General features: G+C 30.5%; 2 protein-coding genes across 2 annotated transcripts; both read right to left on the bottom strand.

Annotated features, from left to right (window-relative positions):
• Window positions 1-875: 875 nt before the first annotated feature.
• LOC114380223 (probable 2-carboxy-D-arabinitol-1-phosphatase) lies at window positions 876-6381 on the bottom strand. Its single transcript, XM_028339218.1, has 9 exons — window positions 5914-6381; window positions 5721-5826; window positions 3703-3919; window positions 3480-3598; window positions 3176-3274; window positions 2479-2532; window positions 2311-2409; window positions 1982-2089; window positions 876-1570 (listed from the first exon to the last, which is right to left on the bottom strand). The coding sequence occupies exons 1-9, from the start codon at window positions 6249-6251 to the stop codon at window positions 1202-1204; spliced, it is 1509 nt and encodes a 502-aa protein (XP_028195019.1). The 5' UTR covers window positions 6252-6381; the 3' UTR covers window positions 876-1201.
• A 3724-nt stretch (window positions 6382-10105) lies between these two features.
• On the bottom strand, window positions 10106-13609 carry LOC114378638 (probable ribosome biogenesis protein RLP24). The gene is made up of 5 exons (XM_028337282.1): window positions 13452-13609; window positions 12829-12939; window positions 11086-11199; window positions 10837-10973; window positions 10106-10735 (listed from the first exon to the last, which is right to left on the bottom strand). The coding sequence occupies exons 2-5, from the start codon at window positions 12907-12909 to the stop codon at window positions 10561-10563; spliced, it is 507 nt and encodes a 168-aa protein (XP_028193083.1). The 5' UTR covers window positions 12910-12939; window positions 13452-13609; the 3' UTR covers window positions 10106-10560.
• Window positions 13610-19701: the final 6092 nt, after the last annotated feature.

Raw genomic sequence — 19701 nt, 5'->3', positions numbered from 1 at the left:
TAATGAACTGAATCAGAATTGAAATTGTTTTAAAGAATTAGTCTAAAATTGAATTGGTTTGATTTTAAAGAATTGGTTCTAAATTGAATTGATTCAAAATTAATTTTAAATTAATTTTAAATTATTTTTTAAAACAATTTGGTTAATTAAACCTCCGGTTAATCAAATTTCTTTTGTATAATAATCTAGTTTTTTTTCAAACCGATTTGAATGAAAACCGGTTCAATCCAAATCAGTTTTTCTTAACAAAAAGTGAATGACTGAATATTAAAAGTTACTGTAAATTATCAAAATAACACTATTTTATAAGATAACAAAGAAAAACTAAAAAAAAAAACACGTATAGTAATACTAAGTGTAATCCTACAATTATTTTCCTATGATTATGAGTAGTATTTCACTTTACAGTGCCTACGGTATTTGCTGATTTCAGAGCAATGTGCAAACTTTTATAATATCATAACCATCAAAGCTTTGAAGGCATCTGCTTTCTTAGTTGGGAAGATGCACAAGGTGTGCAATGTTGCATATTGGTGGATCTTAAAGTATTCAATGAATTAATTAATATTACAAATGAACCTTTTTTCCCTTCCATATTTATGGATTTATATTATATAAAAAAGAAATATAGAACAGAGTTGCTTTCACTTATTATCTGTAAAGAGAGAAGAATAAAAAATACTAGACAGCACAACGTTTTTGCCATATTCATTGCCTTTAATTAATTCGTAATTCTTACGACCCACAACTTTTTTTGTTGTATCTTTTGAATGGTGGCATTATTATCTAATTAACCAGCAGCGGTTCTCTAATTTGTTTCTACACAGGAATATAGTCAGCAATCACCAAATAGTCTATAGCACCAATATTCTGAATTGCTATAAGAAAAGATTTTATATATATATATAGCATTAGAAAAGATAAATACAGGAGAACTGACAATGTAATCTTGGATGTGAACTGCACACATCATCACACCAAGTAATATCTATATCTTTGAAGTGAAATACATTACGAGGAAGGCAAGCAAAACCGACAGTGTTGTCCCATTCCCAGGTCAACCCCATGACCATATAAGATTTCATTTTTACTATCATCATGCCTTAAAATTTCAACAATCATGACCACGTTAACCCTCTGAAACTCTTCAATTGAGTGCTGGGTGTCATTTCAATTCAATTTTGGAATCACAAGTTTACACTTAGAACTCTTCACCATCCTCTGTTGATCTTGTAATGGGTATGGACCATCTCCCCAAATGTGCAGTATAATTTATACACCTTATGACACCTTTCCCCTTAGGTCCATCAGGGAAGTCAACAACACTAACGCTCCCGGCGTCGAGATGAAATGATCCCAACCATTCTTTGGTCAAATTAAGGCAGTGCCCCATCAATGCTATGTGCTTTGCAGGATGACCAACTGCAACTACAACTTCTGTGTTCGATTCATCAATTTCATCCAACAGGGATTGCCAGGTTTTTCCAGATTGATCCCATAATGTTGTTCTCAATCCATCATCAACTCTATTTAACCACCCAGGTTGAAATGGCGGAAAATTGGATATATCCTGCAATAAATAAATAAAAGTTAGACAGAACATACTGACAATGCACACATAATCTGTTCACCAATCCTTGTTATTTAAGAAGAGTAGAAAAATGGATATCAAAATTACAAGCAGCTATTAGTACCAAACACTTGGAAAACCCTTTTGCTAGTTGTACTACTTAGTATATTGAATGGTCATAATTTTCTTCTAAATTTCATTGTCAAGTGATTATCATCATGTTTTTTTATTTTATTTTATCTATATCTTCAATTCTTACTTGCCAAATTCTTACGATCATTCCTTCCTTTGTCAAGATCATCCCAGTACAGAAAATACTCCATTAACTATATTGTCTATTCCTAAAATAAAATACGCCAACAAATGCTTAATCCACGCTTCCACATACAAACACATCTAAACATTACTTGCCATTTCGGATTGTTTGAAGAGAGTTTCAACATCAAAGTTCCCCATCTGCTTCATCTCAACATATCGAGGCACACAGTCAGCACCCAAGCAATCTGCAGCTTCTTGTACCTAAATTCATATCTAACAATTTAATTAGAGGAGAACAACAATGAATAGAAATAGAAAATCCAAATTCTCCAGTTCAGGCATACAACTCAACAGGTATATATAGATAGATAGATAGATGCAAATACTTGCAATTAATGGATTAAACTAGGAAATAGGAATTTGACATGATAGAACTAGGAATCTGGCATGATGTAACTATGTAGTACCAAGAGTGAGCCTACCTGGGAGATGATCGTGGCTGTCCCAACACAAGCTTTGTTAGGACTGCTAATTATGGAATTCACTTTTAAATCAAGAAGTAGCTCTGCAGATTTCTGGGACTGTTATACATGCAAAAGGTCAGATGAAATAACTTTTGCCCACTTATTTCTGATGATTGGATGCAGTACCTGTATGACTCCGAGCATGTTCAATGGTTGATCACCACCAAAAGGAAAAACATCCTGTTAACATAAGGTAGTTTGCTTAGAACCTCTGAGCCTGTATGTGAATAAATGCATTTGGAATCATGAACCAACTATCCCAAAACCTTAAGTTATTTAGAACTCTAAGCCACATGGTCGGCTATAATATAATATCACAAATGATGAACCAACTATTCCATACAAATGGTTTTATATCAAACACTTTCCATTTCAATGCAAATTTTAGAGCAATAAGCATTTTGATCAAATCTGAAGAAGAAGAAAAATAGAAATATGGCAAAGCAGGTAAAGCAACTGAACCATGTTAAAAACATATTGGAGTAAACATTAATTTTGGTCATACAACAATCACTTCCATAAATTTACCGTTTAAGTTTTAAAAAAATCACAACTTGCAAGAGATATTAGAATGAATCATAAAAACACTTGGTAAACTACTTAGTAGTTAATATTTCAATTAATATTGCTTGGGGCTCATAGGAATGCACTTCACTGCCAGTATTAGAAAAGAAATAGCTCATAAAGGATAGAGTATCCCTTCGCACATCAGTTATAACTTTCATAGAAAAGGAATAAACAATAACTCAAGTTTTAGAACTTTAGCAGATGTTCCTTTGCTAGTTACAACTTGATCAAATACATTTTAGTCATTGCTTCATACCTCTGTATTTCCTTGCGTTGATCCATTACAAATAAGTATGATCCGCTTACTTGACTCTCTACCTCCAGATTTCCCACCAGCAATAGGTGAACCAGGGGTCTGCATTAATAATTCAATTCTGTTTGAAGAACAGCTTAAACTGTTGAGCACATTGTAATAAAAAACAACTTTTGTTTATAAAGAGGGAATAACACAATCTTCATCCACATCAACTTTGAAGTTCAGACCAGGGGATAACAAAGCCAGTCCCACATTTAACCTCAGCTAGTTCACTTTGTGGCATTGTACCCAGTAAATTATATACCTGATTTAAGCGGTTAAGGCAAATATGTGGAGACCCACCCTCAGATCTCGGGATGAAATCCAGCACACTAACACCACAATTGCTCTGAAGTAATGTTCTGAAATACTCGGGCCCCAAACCTGATTGTGAGGAATGGAAGAAAAGGTGGGCACATTATTCAAATTGACAAAATTTCAATCTTTTCTTTTCATCATAAAAATTTCCTAGAGGGAGAAACAGGTACCAATTGCTGTGCCAACAAGGGCCTGATTAACAGCATTGTGAGCAACCACAAGAACAGACCTGCTATCATGAGCTAAGATTCTAGTCCAGCAGCTTCTAGCACGTTCCCACAGCTCTCTAACTGGATAATGACCATCAATGATGAAATTTGCAGCATCCACCTGCCATTGGCGAAAAGCAGAACCAAATCTCTCTTTTCCTTCATGCTTCAACAGACCCTAAAGCAACAACAAGGTCATTCTCAACAAGTCACAAAGCCATACAACAGTACAACCACCATTTAAGTACTTAAAAAGAAACTAGTTCATTCAATGTGGCACCTTACAGATTAATTTTTTTTCAAAAAAGTCTCAATATTACAATCCTTCCATCCTTACAGATTAATTTTATCAATTTCATCTCGCAAAGTTCAAATTTTCAATATTTTAATTCTTCCATCCAAATAACAAAGGTAATACATGGAGTAGAAAGGTAAGAGCTTGTTTGGATTTTATTTTTTTCTTCCATGCCTTAAACCCTCATTATCCGGAAGCCAGTTTGAATCTTGACTAATCTAAGTTGAGCTTGGTGAACCCACTAAAGGATTCAAAGCTTTCCTAACTCTTATTTTTTTCCATACACGAGATTCAAGCCTAAGATATTGCTAATCACAAAAATGTCACCTTATTTTTACTTTCTTCTTCTCAAAGACTTGCACAACAAGTGGTGCAAACTACAAAATCTCGTTTTTACTATATCCTATATAAATCATTATCATCACGAAAACAAAATGAAAACAAGTTGACATTTTTATAACCATATGTGAAAAGCAAAATGTTTACTTTAACCAAAGATGTTCTGTTACACAGTTTAATTTGTTTCTATCTCTTTCTTCTTGTCATATCAAATACATATTATATCTATCACTTTCCTCTATTATTTTTTCTCTCTCTAGGTGTATATTAGCATATAGGGTGTCCAAGAAACATTTCTCGTTTTCATATACTCTCACTATACAGATTTTTACTCTATCAAATTACTAGAAATCTTCCTAGATATGACTTTAGTAATTATTTATTACAAAAGTCAGTAACATAACCTTACTGTACAAGACATTTTATGATTGAACGACAGACGTTTTATAATTGGATGACACTGTAAAAAGACCTTTGTATTGGGAAACGTTTTAATAAAGTTCTTTATTTTTTTTAATTATGAGTTGAAACAAAAAAAGAAGGTTAAATGTCACTTTTGGTACATTAAGTTTTAGAAGTTTTATTTTGGTTCTTTATGTTTTCAAAAGTTTTATTTTAATACATTAAGTTTTAAAAGTTTGATTTTGATCCTTTATGTTATCGAAAATTTTATTTTGATCCTTTATGTTTTTGAAAGTTTCATTTTGATATTTTCTTCTAATTTCTATTAGCAAAAGTTAGTGTTCTGTTAATTTTTAAATAATTAATTTAAAATAGTACGGCTAAAAATCAAAGCAAAATCCAAAATCACCGTTAAATCTTAAGCTTCCCATCACCATTGGGACCCAGCATTTTTAATCTATGTTGGTGCTAGATCGTGGTGTGACTATGGGGTGGCGCGATGATATTATTTGGCGGATGAATGTTGTAAATCCAATTTGTTTGTTGATGATGACTATAGTGTCAAGGAGGTTATAGATCTAAGTGAACGATGATTGTACTGTTTATGTTGTGGTGGTTATAGAGTTTAGAGAAGTAAGTGGTTGAATGAATTTTAAAAAGATAATGGCGTTTTTAGTTTTCACTATTTGAAATTAATTATTTTAAAATTTAAAGTTAATGATACACTCAAGTTTCTTAATAGAAATTAGAAGAAATAACTAAAACAAAACTTTTAAAAATATAAATAATAAAAATAAAACTTTTAAAACTTAAAGCATTAAAATGAAAATGAAACTTTTGAAAAGATAAAGGAGATGTAAGGAACTAGAACTAAAATGAAACTTCAAAAGAGACATTTAACCAAAAAAGAATGATAATTGTGTTAGGGTGGAGCATAGCATACTTGAAAGGAATACAAATCGATTTCCCTCAAATCATAGTCAGGGATGATAGGTTCGTGGCGAGGTCCCCAAATGATTTCAGCTGTTCTCTTGGATCGAGCCAAAGGACTAACAAAGAAGAAAATCTCAAGTCACAAGAAGTTATAATAACTAGCAATGCAAAAAAGCAATGGAAAGTGAAGAAGAAAAAGAAACCTGGCGAAGCATGCATCGAAGTGGTCGTCGATGAGCATTTGGCGCGAAGTCTCGGCCTGAGACTCACCCTTCTTGGTGAGAACCGAGAAATTGGAGCTTCCTTGGATCCTGCCTTCGGCGTTCCACGTGCTCTGGCCGTGCCTCACCAGAACCACCCTCTTCGCCGCCCTTATCAGAGGGAATGACACCGAAGAGTCCAATTCAGTGCCCTTCTCTTCTTTCTCCTGCACGCTGCTGATGGAGCATCTAACGACGACGTTTATGCTACTACGCTGCGGTGTGAGAGTGGGCTGAATATGTGCAGAAGAAGAACCACAGGCTCTTACCACCAAAAACATCTTACTATTTCACTTTGATTGAGTTCGGATCGGACTATGTTTTATGTTTTTATATATGGTTGCCGTTGCTTCTCTATCGCTCTGCGTGGAGGGAGATGCCAACGGAAAGACACGTGTCCCAACAACCAAATTCTATCTTAACTCAACTCTTTCTTTAAAAATTTAAAATATCTGGTGTCTCTTCTGTAAGCACACATACCATATGATAAATATATGTCTAAATTAAAATACTCACACCTATATCACGAGATCAAATTCAAGTATTGTGTCAATTATGAGTAGAGCAGCTAATAATTAATTACATTCACTTGTTATTATTTATCATTATAATGAATAAAGATAAAATGAAATATATATACTTGAAAACTAATAAATCCATGATCTTTGAATATATATACTTGATAAGTTGATTCTCATCAACAACAATGACTATAGGAGGGAAAGGTTGCATATTTGCTATTTCTATACCCCTTCAGGTCCTATTTAGCAATTGGAATTGTTAGCCCACTAAACAGAAGAAAATAGCATGTTAAGTACGAATGCAGAATTTTCTTCCTAGTATTTCCAAATACTTGTCATCATGACATGTTAAGTAAAGGGGAAAAGTCTGCAGTTGTTACCAACATACAACCTAAAGCACTGACTTCATCTTTAGGTATGAGAAGCTGGAGTCTTTGAAGTTAGAAAAGCAAGGAAAAAAATGCATGTTGTAAAGGATCATCTAGCACTCAAATAGGACCTATGAACCTGAATTGTTTTTTAAAGTCAATGGCAAACTATATCAAAGTGATTTCCTCAGACTGTACAATCTATACACTTAAAAAGATAAAACTAAAGGGTCATGACATGATTATGTCGCTGTATACGGCTTTTGTCAAGAGATCGAGTATCTAAATAGGCTGAAAGGAAATAACAATATTATCTAGCTAATAGATTATGAGGTACTCTCAACCTATTTATGTTATGAATATGATACATAGTAGTTCTTACTTTTAACTATTCTGTTTTATATTTCTCTTACCTAAACCATGTAGTGAATTCAGTCTTTGTTTTATGTCCCATGTCCCTCCTTTGGTAAAGAATAGGTTTGGTTCCCTCCGCTCTTATAAATACTAATTAGAAACTTTTACACTCCTAATGCCTGAAGCTGGAGGTTCTACTCTTTTCTAAGTATTCCTCTATATAGCTTGAATGAAAGAGACAATCAAGGACATGTCAGAAAGCAGTGCTTGTACTCTGCTTATAATTAATTTTCATGTTATAACTTCACATTTTCCTTTTTCTCTTATCTACATTGTCCAAGTGTACTACCAAATTCCATACCAATCATTTTGGGTAATTACCAAATTAGAGAGTGCAATAGAAAGCAGGAAAGCATACAAATTTTATCTAAGAAACAACAAAGATGACAAAAGAAACACTAATAAGAACTGTGGAAACTCGGAAACACTAAAAAAATAGCAGAAGAACCACTGATAAGAGTAGTACAACTAAATTTCACAAAATTTAAACAACTAAAGGCATGCAACTAAGTGGTAAATCACAGCAAGTTGAAATCTCCCACCCCCTCACTTCTGCTCACAAGTTTTAATATTTACTTGTGCATTGGATTTGCCAAGTTACTGAGATAGGAAATTAGTTATATCAATACCTCCAAACTCAAATCTTCTTGAGGCAATGTGGTGAACAACAGCATCAATTACTGGTGCCAACAATATGCGTGAAGCCACAAAGAAAGAAGAAACACTCAAACATCTATAACAACATACTTCATTCATAAACATATTTAAAAAATTATGATTGGACCAAGGCATGTAGAAACACTCAGGCATTCATTTGAGGTTTGATGTAAATAATAATAAAAATAAGGTAAAACTAAAAAAAACGAAGAGAAATGATAAAGGGAATAAGAGGAATGGAAATGTGAAAAAATAAACCACCTGCATGATGAGATATATTTTGTTCACTATTTCAACATTCTCCACCTGAATAACTACAACAACATCATCAGGTATGGGTTCTGAAAAAACTAAATAAACATGAGAAGGCATAACAAAAACCAATTATATAAATAAATAAAATGATAATGAAAAGGAAGATGGATAAGCAGAGAAAGACATAAATTTAAGTTTTAACTTGAAAAGCCTCTTTCACTTATGTCATGCTATTCATCCTTACTTTGCAATTAGCAACATCATTTGACCCTGCCATTTGCAAACTGAAAGTCTGATTGTAACACATAAATTAGAATAATGATAAAAAAAACACAACAATTTATTATAACTAACTTGTATTAAAATTGATTGAACAAATTAAAGTTATGTTGAAAAGGGGAAAATGTAAAAATTTTGTTAAATGTTATTCTATTTAACAATTCCAGTCTATTAAATAGAGCAATTTCGAACAAAAACACACACATTAACACTAATGTAAAATGCTAAGATTCCAAAGAATCATTCTTTCCCACAAATAAACAAAACACCCCTTTCCTTGCAATACTCCTTATAATACTTCAGCAATCAACTTTCTTTTCTGGGCTTTCCAAAGTATTCATTTGACCCAATAATTCATCAGAATTGTTGATACGTTCATGACTTAGATAATGAAGTATTTTAAAAAATTAAATGATTTAATTGAACTTTTGAATAATTGAGGTACCCAATTAAATTTTTAGTTGTAATCAAAACACCAATTATATAATTAAAAAAAAAGGAGAAAATGAGAAAATAAAGGTTGGTTTTAGCGTTTAGGGGTTAACAACAATGGAAATGGTATTAGGACCTTGCAGTGAGGAGTGGGTGGGAGGATATTGATTAAAGGAGTAGAAGAAGAAGGTTCGAAATTCAAATGGTTTGTAATTGACATATGATAGTGAAGATTTGAGAGATAATTTTTAAAAGTAATTGAACAACTGACTGTGGTAGGAGAAGGACGATTTTATTAATACTATTGAATAGACGAAAACTTGTCGTGCTTATGTTAAGTCATCTAAAATTATGTTAAAATATTACCTAATATGATTTTGAGAAAAAATTTATATGTTGGTGTTATAAGTACTTTCAAAATAAATTCCATTTAAAATAAATTTTACAAACACTCGCGAACAACAAAAAATTTTAATTAGATGAAATCGATTACATATATCACATTATTCAATTCACTTCAATACCCAAAATTTGAAAATATTATTTACGGTAAAATAGTTGTTAACAGTGAAAATTTAATAAATCAAATTCTTAAAATGTATGACACTGTCGCATTAGCCTTTGAAATTTAAAAATTATAAAGAAATTCACAGAATTTTCATTATTTCATCTAAGTCTTTAATTTTAATAATTTATTGTTATTTTGATCCCTAAACATATGTTAATATTAATTTTTTTAATTGTGATAATATTATCATTTAAGTTACACATTTGTTTACCATACAAAAAGTTACACATTTTAAAAAAAAATTGAACTAATACAATTAACATAATACACTTTTAGCAATTTATTTAAAATTTTCTTATTATACACTTTTTTTTATCATTCACAATACTATACACTTTCAAACACTAAAACTATAGTTTCCTCACAGAAAATTAATTATATCTATAGACTGCATCTCTAATAAGAGATCTTATAAGAAAATCTTAACTTCAAGATCTGATCTACCTAATATCTATTATTAGAGCAGTATTAGAGCAAGATAATGAACCTTCATGTGTAGATCCAATTCTTATAAAAACAAAACTATTAAAATCTGCATCCATTTAAAAAAAAAAAATTTACCCTTTCCACAAAATTGATTTTAATCCAATTCTTGTAAGACTTAAAAAAAATGATTTAAGATCTCAAAATAAGATCTACTATTGGAATAAAAAATAAAAAGATGTTGAGAATGATATGACATTACCAAATCCATCAAAAATATGACTAAGATGTCAAAATAGCATCTTCTATGTTCTAAATAGGCATTCATCAGTCAAATTAGTGAAGTACCTAGTATAAAGAACTTTTACTTACCTACAAATTTAACATTTGGCTTGAGATTAACAGATTGAATACTCGAATAAGTCCAAGGCGACTTCTTGTTGGGCAACGTCTTTCTGCTTTGGTTTATATAATAGTTCACTGTCGCACAGGACTATTATTGTGTCCAAAAACAATATCACTAACATATTTTCAACGGCCAAAACTTTTGTTTCAAAATCGCATCATTCACATGTCGGATCAGCAATGAACCAACTTGTAATTTGGACAACGAATCCACCTATGAAGCACAAAATCACAAAACTGGGGTTGAAAGTGCAGCATTGACATGACATCACTCTTCCATGGGATGATTGTCCTCTGATTGTTGTTGAGAAACCCCAACTTTGATCTTGGGTAAAGTGAGAGAAGGGTCCTTTTGAAGCACAGATGGAGCTTTGACCAGACTTATGCCCTGCTCCAACTCCCTAGCTGCCTCCATTTGCAGCTTCTGCTTCTTGCCTTTCATCCTACGAGAGATTTCGCAAAATGTCAGCTGAGAGCAAAAAGAAAACACATGGTACTTATAAAACTTTCAGATTAAAATAAAAAGATGGAGTCAAAGAATAACCTATTCTTATGGTGTTTCTCCTCCCTGGTGACTCTGATTTTATCAATCTTTGGAATGGCCTTGAGGACATTCTCAGCAAGATTCCTGTCATATCTCTCAGGTCTGTTTCGCTTTCTCTCAAACTCAAAGGTCGAGTCCTGAAACAGCATGTAAATATAATAATGCTGAAGCTTCTCCAAACCAAGACAGTAGTAAACAACACATGTATAAGACCATGACAGAAAGGCAAACAAAGTTAATTTCATTTACCTGTGTCATATCCTTTCCATGCACTCGTCTATATGCCTTTGTCCATTTTACTTTCCGAGGGTTCCTCTTCATTTTAAAGTTTTTGTGGCATTTAGATCTACAAAACCGAAAAATCTGAAGAACAGTTGTCAGAAACCTGAATTACATGTGTCATGTGAAGTGGAGTGGATCTATGAACATACATAATAATTCATTACTCTTGGGTGTCTACCAGTTACCATAGCCAAAATGTTATGGCGGGATAGCATGATGCAAGATGGCCACAATTTTAAATATTATAATACAAACTAATAATTTATACTACACATATAAATACTCAAAAAGTTGAAGAAATTCATGATAAATAATAAATCATAGTTACACACAATCACTATAAATCTAGGAACAACAATAACATAGTAATGATGTAAAAAATGAAGATGATGGTAAAAGAAAAAGAATATAACAAATTAGATAAAAGTTGGCCAAATGTGAACTAAGAAGTTTAAATAACCCAAAGAAGAAGAATGGAAGACAAGGAAAAAAATACTCCTGTAAAGTCTAAAGGAACAGAGGTCAACAAACAAAGGCAACTTTTTGTGGAATGGTCAAGGAAGAAGGGTTTCAAATCCTATTATGTTTCTGAAGCAAAAAATGCTTTATAAAATGAGGGAGAAATCACAAATTTATCCAAAACGACTTTAGGAACAAAAAGAGGTTTTTGAACTTGAAGCTTATATCATGGTAAACCCGCTATTTGACTGCTATTGCAATTTTGCAAACCCTATTAAAATCACTCCCCTATGGTGCACTACTGACTATTATGTCTATGCTAATTACAGATGAAAATGAAATAGTGATAATCAAGGAAATTGGTTGGAGATATAAACAATCAATTCAAGCATAAGACACAGATTTACTGAGTCCTTCCATGTCTGTACATTGTAGAAGATTACGGTAGACAGTCAGGTCAAGACCAAAGACCCTAAAATCTCAAACCACAGCATAGACTAAAGATAAGTAGTGCTTCTAAACTAAGGTGGAAGACTGCAGCTTTAGATAGTAGCTAGCTGCTATAGTGGTTGAGCCTCACTTCCAGATTCCTTAATTGATCCAACTAGAGCAACCAATCCGTAACTAATAGTTCTATAGTTGCAAGAACACAAACAAACCAATGCATATATAGGGTTGAAAACAAGTCTAGTGACTAGTCAAGTCAAACCTAGCTCAACTAAACAAGATTTGGTTTGTTTCAAATTTCAAAACTGAGTTTTATATGAATCAATTTTTTCAACTCATGTCCAACACAATTTCAGTTCATAAACTGTTTGGTTCAGTTCAAGAACTGAAATTACATGAACCAAGAGTCAAAATAAGATAGGTTACATAAATATTATCAACCATTCTCTCTCTCTCTTTCTCTAACTCACTGACACAGAGATGTACACATGTCACTAGGTGTATCCCTGTATAGTTTAGTTTGTGTTTGGTTTGTTTTGTGGTTAGGACAACTTTCAAGACACCTTGACAGAAAAGCTTGAGTCTTGTTGGGTTGGGTCAAACCTCAATTTGAGCATTTCAAAAATGAAAACAAGCACACTATTAATCTTCAGCTCAAGTTTGACACATTTAATTGATGAACCAAGTTCATCAAGCAAACTAACGAGTCAGGTCTCAATGTAATTTTAAGTTAGTTCAGTTCTGTTTCATCCCTAAGCACATAGATAAGACTTACAAGGAGAGTGGTGTAAGAAATGAGCTTACCTTTGCATCATTACGAACAAACTGGATTCCATGTCCAGGGTATATGGTAGAAGAACAGAACCAACACTTCTCCAATCTCATTGCACCTCAAGAGACCAAGGCAACACTTCTCTACAAAAAAAAAATGACCAAAAGAGAAACAAAAAATTAAACAACAACAACCATAAGAGATTCAATATTATTATAGACAAATAATACCAGTATCTACAATCTACTTATATGATGAAAATGTCAATACAAAGATATAAGCCAGCAGAACAATGGGGATATATGGTTGATCTAGTTGTAAAGGAAGAAGAAAAGGAGGGAAAGATCGCAGTTCGAATTCCACTAACAAAAACTGACAATATTAACAATCAACATTTGCCGATAAAAAAATAAAGTCAGCAGAACAATTATTTAAGAGAAAAAAAAAACCTAAGGAAACACTAAAATATCAACGAAAGCAATAGACAAAAACTGGTATTATAGTTAGACTACGTAGTGAACAGCAAAGAAAATCCTGCAGCAACAATTTTCCAAGCAAACACTTAACAACGAAACTGAAATTCTAAATTATTGTTTGCGCGTTAATTGATCACTGAATTTAGAAGAAGAAAAAAAAGACAAAAGAAGGGGAGAACCTGCTGAACAGTGATCGGTGGAAGAAGTAGTTTGAGGCGAAAATGAGAATGAGTGAAGACGTTAAACAGAGAAATAGGTGGCCGCCACGGCTATTCACGTTTCGAGGGTTGCAGGCCGTGAGCCAGTGAGAATCTGAAAATAGGGATTGATAAATAAATAAAATATAGATAGAGAGAAATTAAATCTAAAAATTACTATAAATCTCAAATTCTTTCTTTTGTTTATAATAAATTAATAATAATAATTTGAATTTAATTTAAATTTCCTAATAATATAAAAGGTCAGGATAAAATAGGATAAGATCAATAAGATAATTATCTATGGTTGTAATAAGTTATTTGATATACTAATATGATATACTTTTCTTTTTTTCTTTTACCAAAAGATATACTTTTCTTATCAGTTTTTTTAATTTTATTATAAAATTTTTGTATTGAAGATCCATTGGTATTAAACTTAATAAAGTGAAACTGTGTTTTTGTATGTATTATAAATAAATTATTTTTATTCATATGTGTCGAACTCAAATATCAAGTAATTTAAATTGATAAAATAAAAACTAATATTTTGTAAATTTGAGATAAAACTCTAACACGAGATCCTATTTAAAGAAATTAAATCTAATTTTATCCGGATCTAATAATATAAACATACTTTAAAATAATTATTATAAAAACAATTTTTTTAATTGTACAACATTTCAATAATTTTATATGGAATTTGTTTCTTTTTTTTTCTGTTTCTCTTATTGGCATTCGAACTTCTCACATAAGATAAATATCAAACTCATAATCATATATTTAAGAAATAAGATTATTTAGCGACCATGCTATATTGATCAAATGTTAATAGTTTTATGATGAAATGATTGTGTAGAAGATATTTAGACTATTAACATATTTTCAGTAATTTTATTAAAACAATCAAAAATAAATAAATATTGGTTATATAATTTTAGTTCTACTTATAGTACTATATTTATCAATATAAACAATTTTTTAATAAATCCATTTTTAATTTGTAAACTATAAAAAAAATTTAAATATTTTTTTTGTCTATACATTCATTCTAACACATTATTTATTAGTGGTTCAAATTTATTAAAAAAATCAATATTTAAAATTTAATTCATTAAATAAAAAGTAAAGTCATAGAATTTTATAATTTTCAATGAATTTTAATTAATTCTATGACCTCAAATTATTATACTTTATATGTTGGTATATACCAATTAATTGTATCATATTTTAATTTAGGCAGCTTTAAATATTTTTTAGTCCTTATAATTTAGTATTTTTTATTTTCTATTCTTGTAAAATTATTTTTTTATTTTTAATTATTGTAAATTATGTTTGTTTTATTTTTTATTCTTAACACATTTTAGATAGTGTCTTGAACAGTGATCAAAATTTTATCTAAAGTACTATAATAATGATAAAAAAATAAAATAAACATAATTTTTAAGGACTAAGAATAAAAAAAATTACAAGAATAAAAATAAAAATTATTAAATTTTAAGGACTAAAAAAATATTTAAGCCTCTTATTTAATTTGCACAACTTAAAACTAGACTTTCTGGATTGCATCTCTCCAGCCCAATTTTTTCTCACATACCTATTCAGCCCATGTCAAAAAGTAATGTATTTTTTTAAAAAATATATATATTTAATAAATTCCTTTTTAAAATTTTAATATATCAAATATTGTCAAAAAAATATTTTTATTTTATTTTATACTCCCCCCAGAAAAACTCTATGTTTTATGTACCAAGAAAAAACTCTACGATTTTACACAAAAATAGAAAAATTAGTGAAACTGGACACGAAGAGATTTGTTTTTTTTTTTTTTTACAAACCGGAAGAGTTGATTTCCATTATACTCAACCCACCTTAGGTGTACGGCTGTCCCACCCTTATTCACCATCATGGTCCTAGAGCAAGATCTGAAAAGGAGATTGCTATTGGCCCAACAGAGTTGCTATTAGCCCCTATCATTTTTAAAAATTTCCAAACATTCTTTCCCACAATTCATAATGAAAATACAATTTTGTTGCACCAATGAAGATGTAGAAAACACTGTGCAAACCATTGTACATTTTTTCGCACCCCATTAGTGTAACAAAAGTGTAATTTTGTAGTGTAATTGGATTTGTGAAAAAAAAAATATACAATAAAATCATAATTTTACCGTGCAAATGGAGATTAACAAAGAATGTATAATGGAAGCATGATTTCATTACATAACGTACAACAAAATCATCCTTCTGCTATACATTTTTTTTTTCATTATTTAACAAATAGAAATAACTTAGATATTAATTACATAATTTGCAACCTAACAAAATTATGACTTCTTTGTGATGTAATTTCTATGACACAACGAAATCACAATTCTTAAGTCATAACAAGATCATTTTAATGGCATTGTCTAGACTCAGGACTCAAGAAAATAATTGCATCAACTTGTTTGTGTGCATGTTTGGATTGCAGTTTGCAAATTTAAATTTGCAAATTGAGTTTGTAAAAATATCTCAATAGTTGTTTCTCCCAAATTAGTTTACAAGTTAAAATTTACTCTTAAACATACTTTTATGAAGAAATCAAATATGATGTTAAACTCATTTTTCTCTCAAACATACTTTTGGACCCTCCAACCGAAAATACAAACACACTATATATCTATATCTGTCTGACTTTAAAATGAAGAAAAAACTGTTTTGATTAGGTTTGGGTTTGGTATTTTTCTAGTTTATATATGAAAGCCTAGGCAAGGTCATATTTGGAATTGAAAATATCTAATTCATGTATATATCTAAAGAAAGGGATGCATCAAAAAAAAAAAACAAAACTAAAGAAAGAAGAGGAGGGTAGACAGTGGAGCCATATCTTGATGACTTTGAGTTCAATTATTCTGCACAAAACCTCTAGGCGAATAGTGTCATGTTTATAAGTTCCTGATTCGCGGTTATAATACTCAAATCCAATCGATGACTGCGTTGAATATTGTCATGGATCGAATATCATGATCTTTTGGTATAATATATATACTTGTTTAAATGACAATGGCAATCAGCACTCTGCTTTTCACAAACACAATACTGAATGAATGAATGAATCAATTTCAAAAGTCTCCCTTTAATAGATAAACACAGAAGAGAAGAAGGGATGGAGCGCCGGAATTTTTTTGCATGATTGATTCGTACAGTAACCTCTAAAATATTTGAAATGATTTGATTGTTCCAATCCAAGCATATCGAGGTATCTAACATTTTTAAGTTCTAACACAATTGCATGCGCAATCGCATCACCGCGTACGTATACAGATAGCATTATTTTATCTATTACAACACAATTATGGCATGTAACCAATAGGATCGAATATTAAAGTAGTTTGATCTACTTCACTGCTTTTCTGTATACAATCGACCATGAAAATCCTACTTGAGGCAAAGTTTTAAAATTCAACACCGCTTATTATACTACAATAACTCCATATAAATTCATTCACATCACATTTATCATTTATCTGGTCATCAAGTTTAATACTAAGGTTATTTTTTTATTAATAAATATTAGTTAGGTTTAATTATCTATTTAATCTTTATAGTTTTCAAATTTATTTATTTTAGTTTCTACAGTGAATTTTTTAATTTTTGAAGTTTATATATTAATTTTGAAAAGGTCGTTAAAAATTTTTAACTAAAAAAGTTAAAAAATAAAATTAACGGCAGAGAACTTTTGAAAATTAAGATGTAAATTTTAGGAACTAAAAAATTCACTTATTAAATTTCATGAACTAAAAAATTCACTTATTAACTATTGATATTAAAAAGAATAAATTTGAAAACTATACAAACTAAATAAATAATTAAACTTATTAGTTGTTAATTTTTTGTTAGGGGAAAGATTCGAATCCAAAACCTCTATTCTTTTGGATTTCTTATACATATATCACTAAATCAATTTTATAACCCCTCAATATTATAAGGTACATATATAGAAAGGATCAGCCTCTTGAATAAATTTCGGTATTATAGTCTTTGATTTTTGGCAAAGTTAGATACCAGGTAACCTAGGTCAAAAGAATATATATTACAACGCAGTTTAGCATTAATTTTGTGTAGTATTAGAACCGAGAGTGACGGTGTGAACAACGAAACAAGATTTTCTGAGTGAAAATGGTATTGTCAGATTCGTAAAGTCTGGTGATGGGATTGGGAGTGATCAAAAGTTGGAAATTATTAATTTAGTTAAAGGTGCAGTGGTAACCAATATAAGTAATAAGTATTGAAGTTGATGAGTGGAGTGTTAATTGTTTGTTTTCTCGTTTATTATCCTTGCCATGCGCTGTATTTGTGATGTTCGTTTTTGTATAGATTTAGCCTTTCATTTATACAAAGTGTAGTTGAAATCTGCAAAAAACATTTCGGCGTATGTAGTGCTACTACTTTTGCTCATAGTAGTTCAATTTTTGTTTTATTTGTTTCATTTTTATCTTTCGGTAACTGGTTTATTTATTTTTGAAAGTGATAACTGTTTTATTTGTTTCATATGAAATATGTTAGTTGCATATACCCAATAATGTGGAAGTGCAAATTTTAGGCAAGGTTGTTGTTACAAAATCAAGTAAGGGAACTATGTAGATCGAGTGGAGGATCCCTTACCTTTGGTTCTGGGTTGGGCTACGTTGTTGTTAGAGAGATAGACTACACCTAAGTCACGTCAAAATTTAACAAAATGAGGAGGAGCACTTTTTTTTAAAAAAAAATTGTTAGTGTTATTAAAAAAATAGATAATAGATTTTACATTTTAATATCCTGAAATAATTAATATTTTTCTCCCTTTAACATATTGACACTATTTTTTCAATCCTTTACTTACTGAATTAGCAAGCTCATAAAAATGAAAAAAATTATTTCTTCAATAATCATACTTCTCATAAAATTTAACAAAAGTTAATTCAGTTGATAAGAATTAGACTTATATTACATAAAAACATGAATTAACAATGGATTTGTTTGGGTCTAATAGAAATGTATCAAATAAAATTATTTTCGAAAAAGACATGTGAGAAATTCAAAAGAAAAAAGGATGTGAATTCGAATTTTACTCCCTGTACAAAAAATTTATTAAACCTTAAAGTATGCTCTAATTTGGTAAGTTTCAAAAATTCAACTCACCTGATCTTTTTATACTTAAAAAAAAAAATTGTGATAACAAACTAGTTAAACACTGTGTGCATGTTTCTGGGGGTACTTTTCATGGTTTATGTTTATTGATAGTTTATTTTTAGGGAGAATATTGGGAGTTTTATGAATCAACATCAGAAAGATTAATTACATCAGTAGCAATAAGAGATTCAATTTGTGTTGGAACCTCTCAACCCATGTACAATTCATTCCATGAAAAAGCTAAAGAAGCAAGTGCATGAGCAACTTTATTGCCTCCTCTCCTAGTAAAAGAGAGAATATCAGAGGGATGTTTATTGATATTTAGAATGTTAACTTGCGGAGTGCATTTTATTCAAAGTTCTTAAATACTATAAATAATAGTTATTTAGAAAATTTGATAAAGTAATACGATTGATATGTTACTATAGATATTTTTAAAAATCTTATAATTTTTATGTTATTAGCTTTTTTCTTGTGCCTAGTTGCTTTCATTATGAAACGGCTAGTAGGTGTTTGCAAACTTAGGGCAATATACAGAAGACTCAATGCGACTCAAACCTCCAAAAGTAGCCGTCGCTTTCTTCATTCGAGTCTTTGCAGTTTGCACCATTGTTTACAGCTAGCATTTTATATTTTGTATTTTTTCCACTTATCTCACTATAATTATTATAGTTCTTGATAACTTGTGAAGTGTACCCCACCATCACCATGCCTTCATTTTCTACATGTGTCGTTTGTCATTTGCTGACACCATCATCGGGGACCCATCTTTTTCATTTGTGAACACAATTTTGTTTACTATATTATTTTTCTTAATAAGTTTGATGCGCATGCATTGTTACGAAAAAAAAAATTATGCTGTTAACTATTGTAAATTGTTATTAATATAATCTTTAAGATAATTATTATAAAATTAATAAAATTTTATACATTATAATATATAATTAAAAAAATAAAATAAAATTATTTAATGTTTTCTCACCGTTGAAAAACTACCCTTGTAAACATAACAATTAAACTGTCAGATTCGATATTAGTTATACTGGCATAATTTATTTTGAATTAGTGTCCGTATAACA

This window comes from Glycine soja, chromosome 12, assembly GCF_004193775.1.
Source record: "Glycine soja cultivar W05 chromosome 12, ASM419377v2, whole genome shotgun sequence".
Taxonomy (NCBI): Eukaryota; Viridiplantae; Streptophyta; class Magnoliopsida; order Fabales; family Fabaceae; genus Glycine; species Glycine soja.
This window is presented reverse-complemented; position numbering and strand designations above follow the sequence as displayed.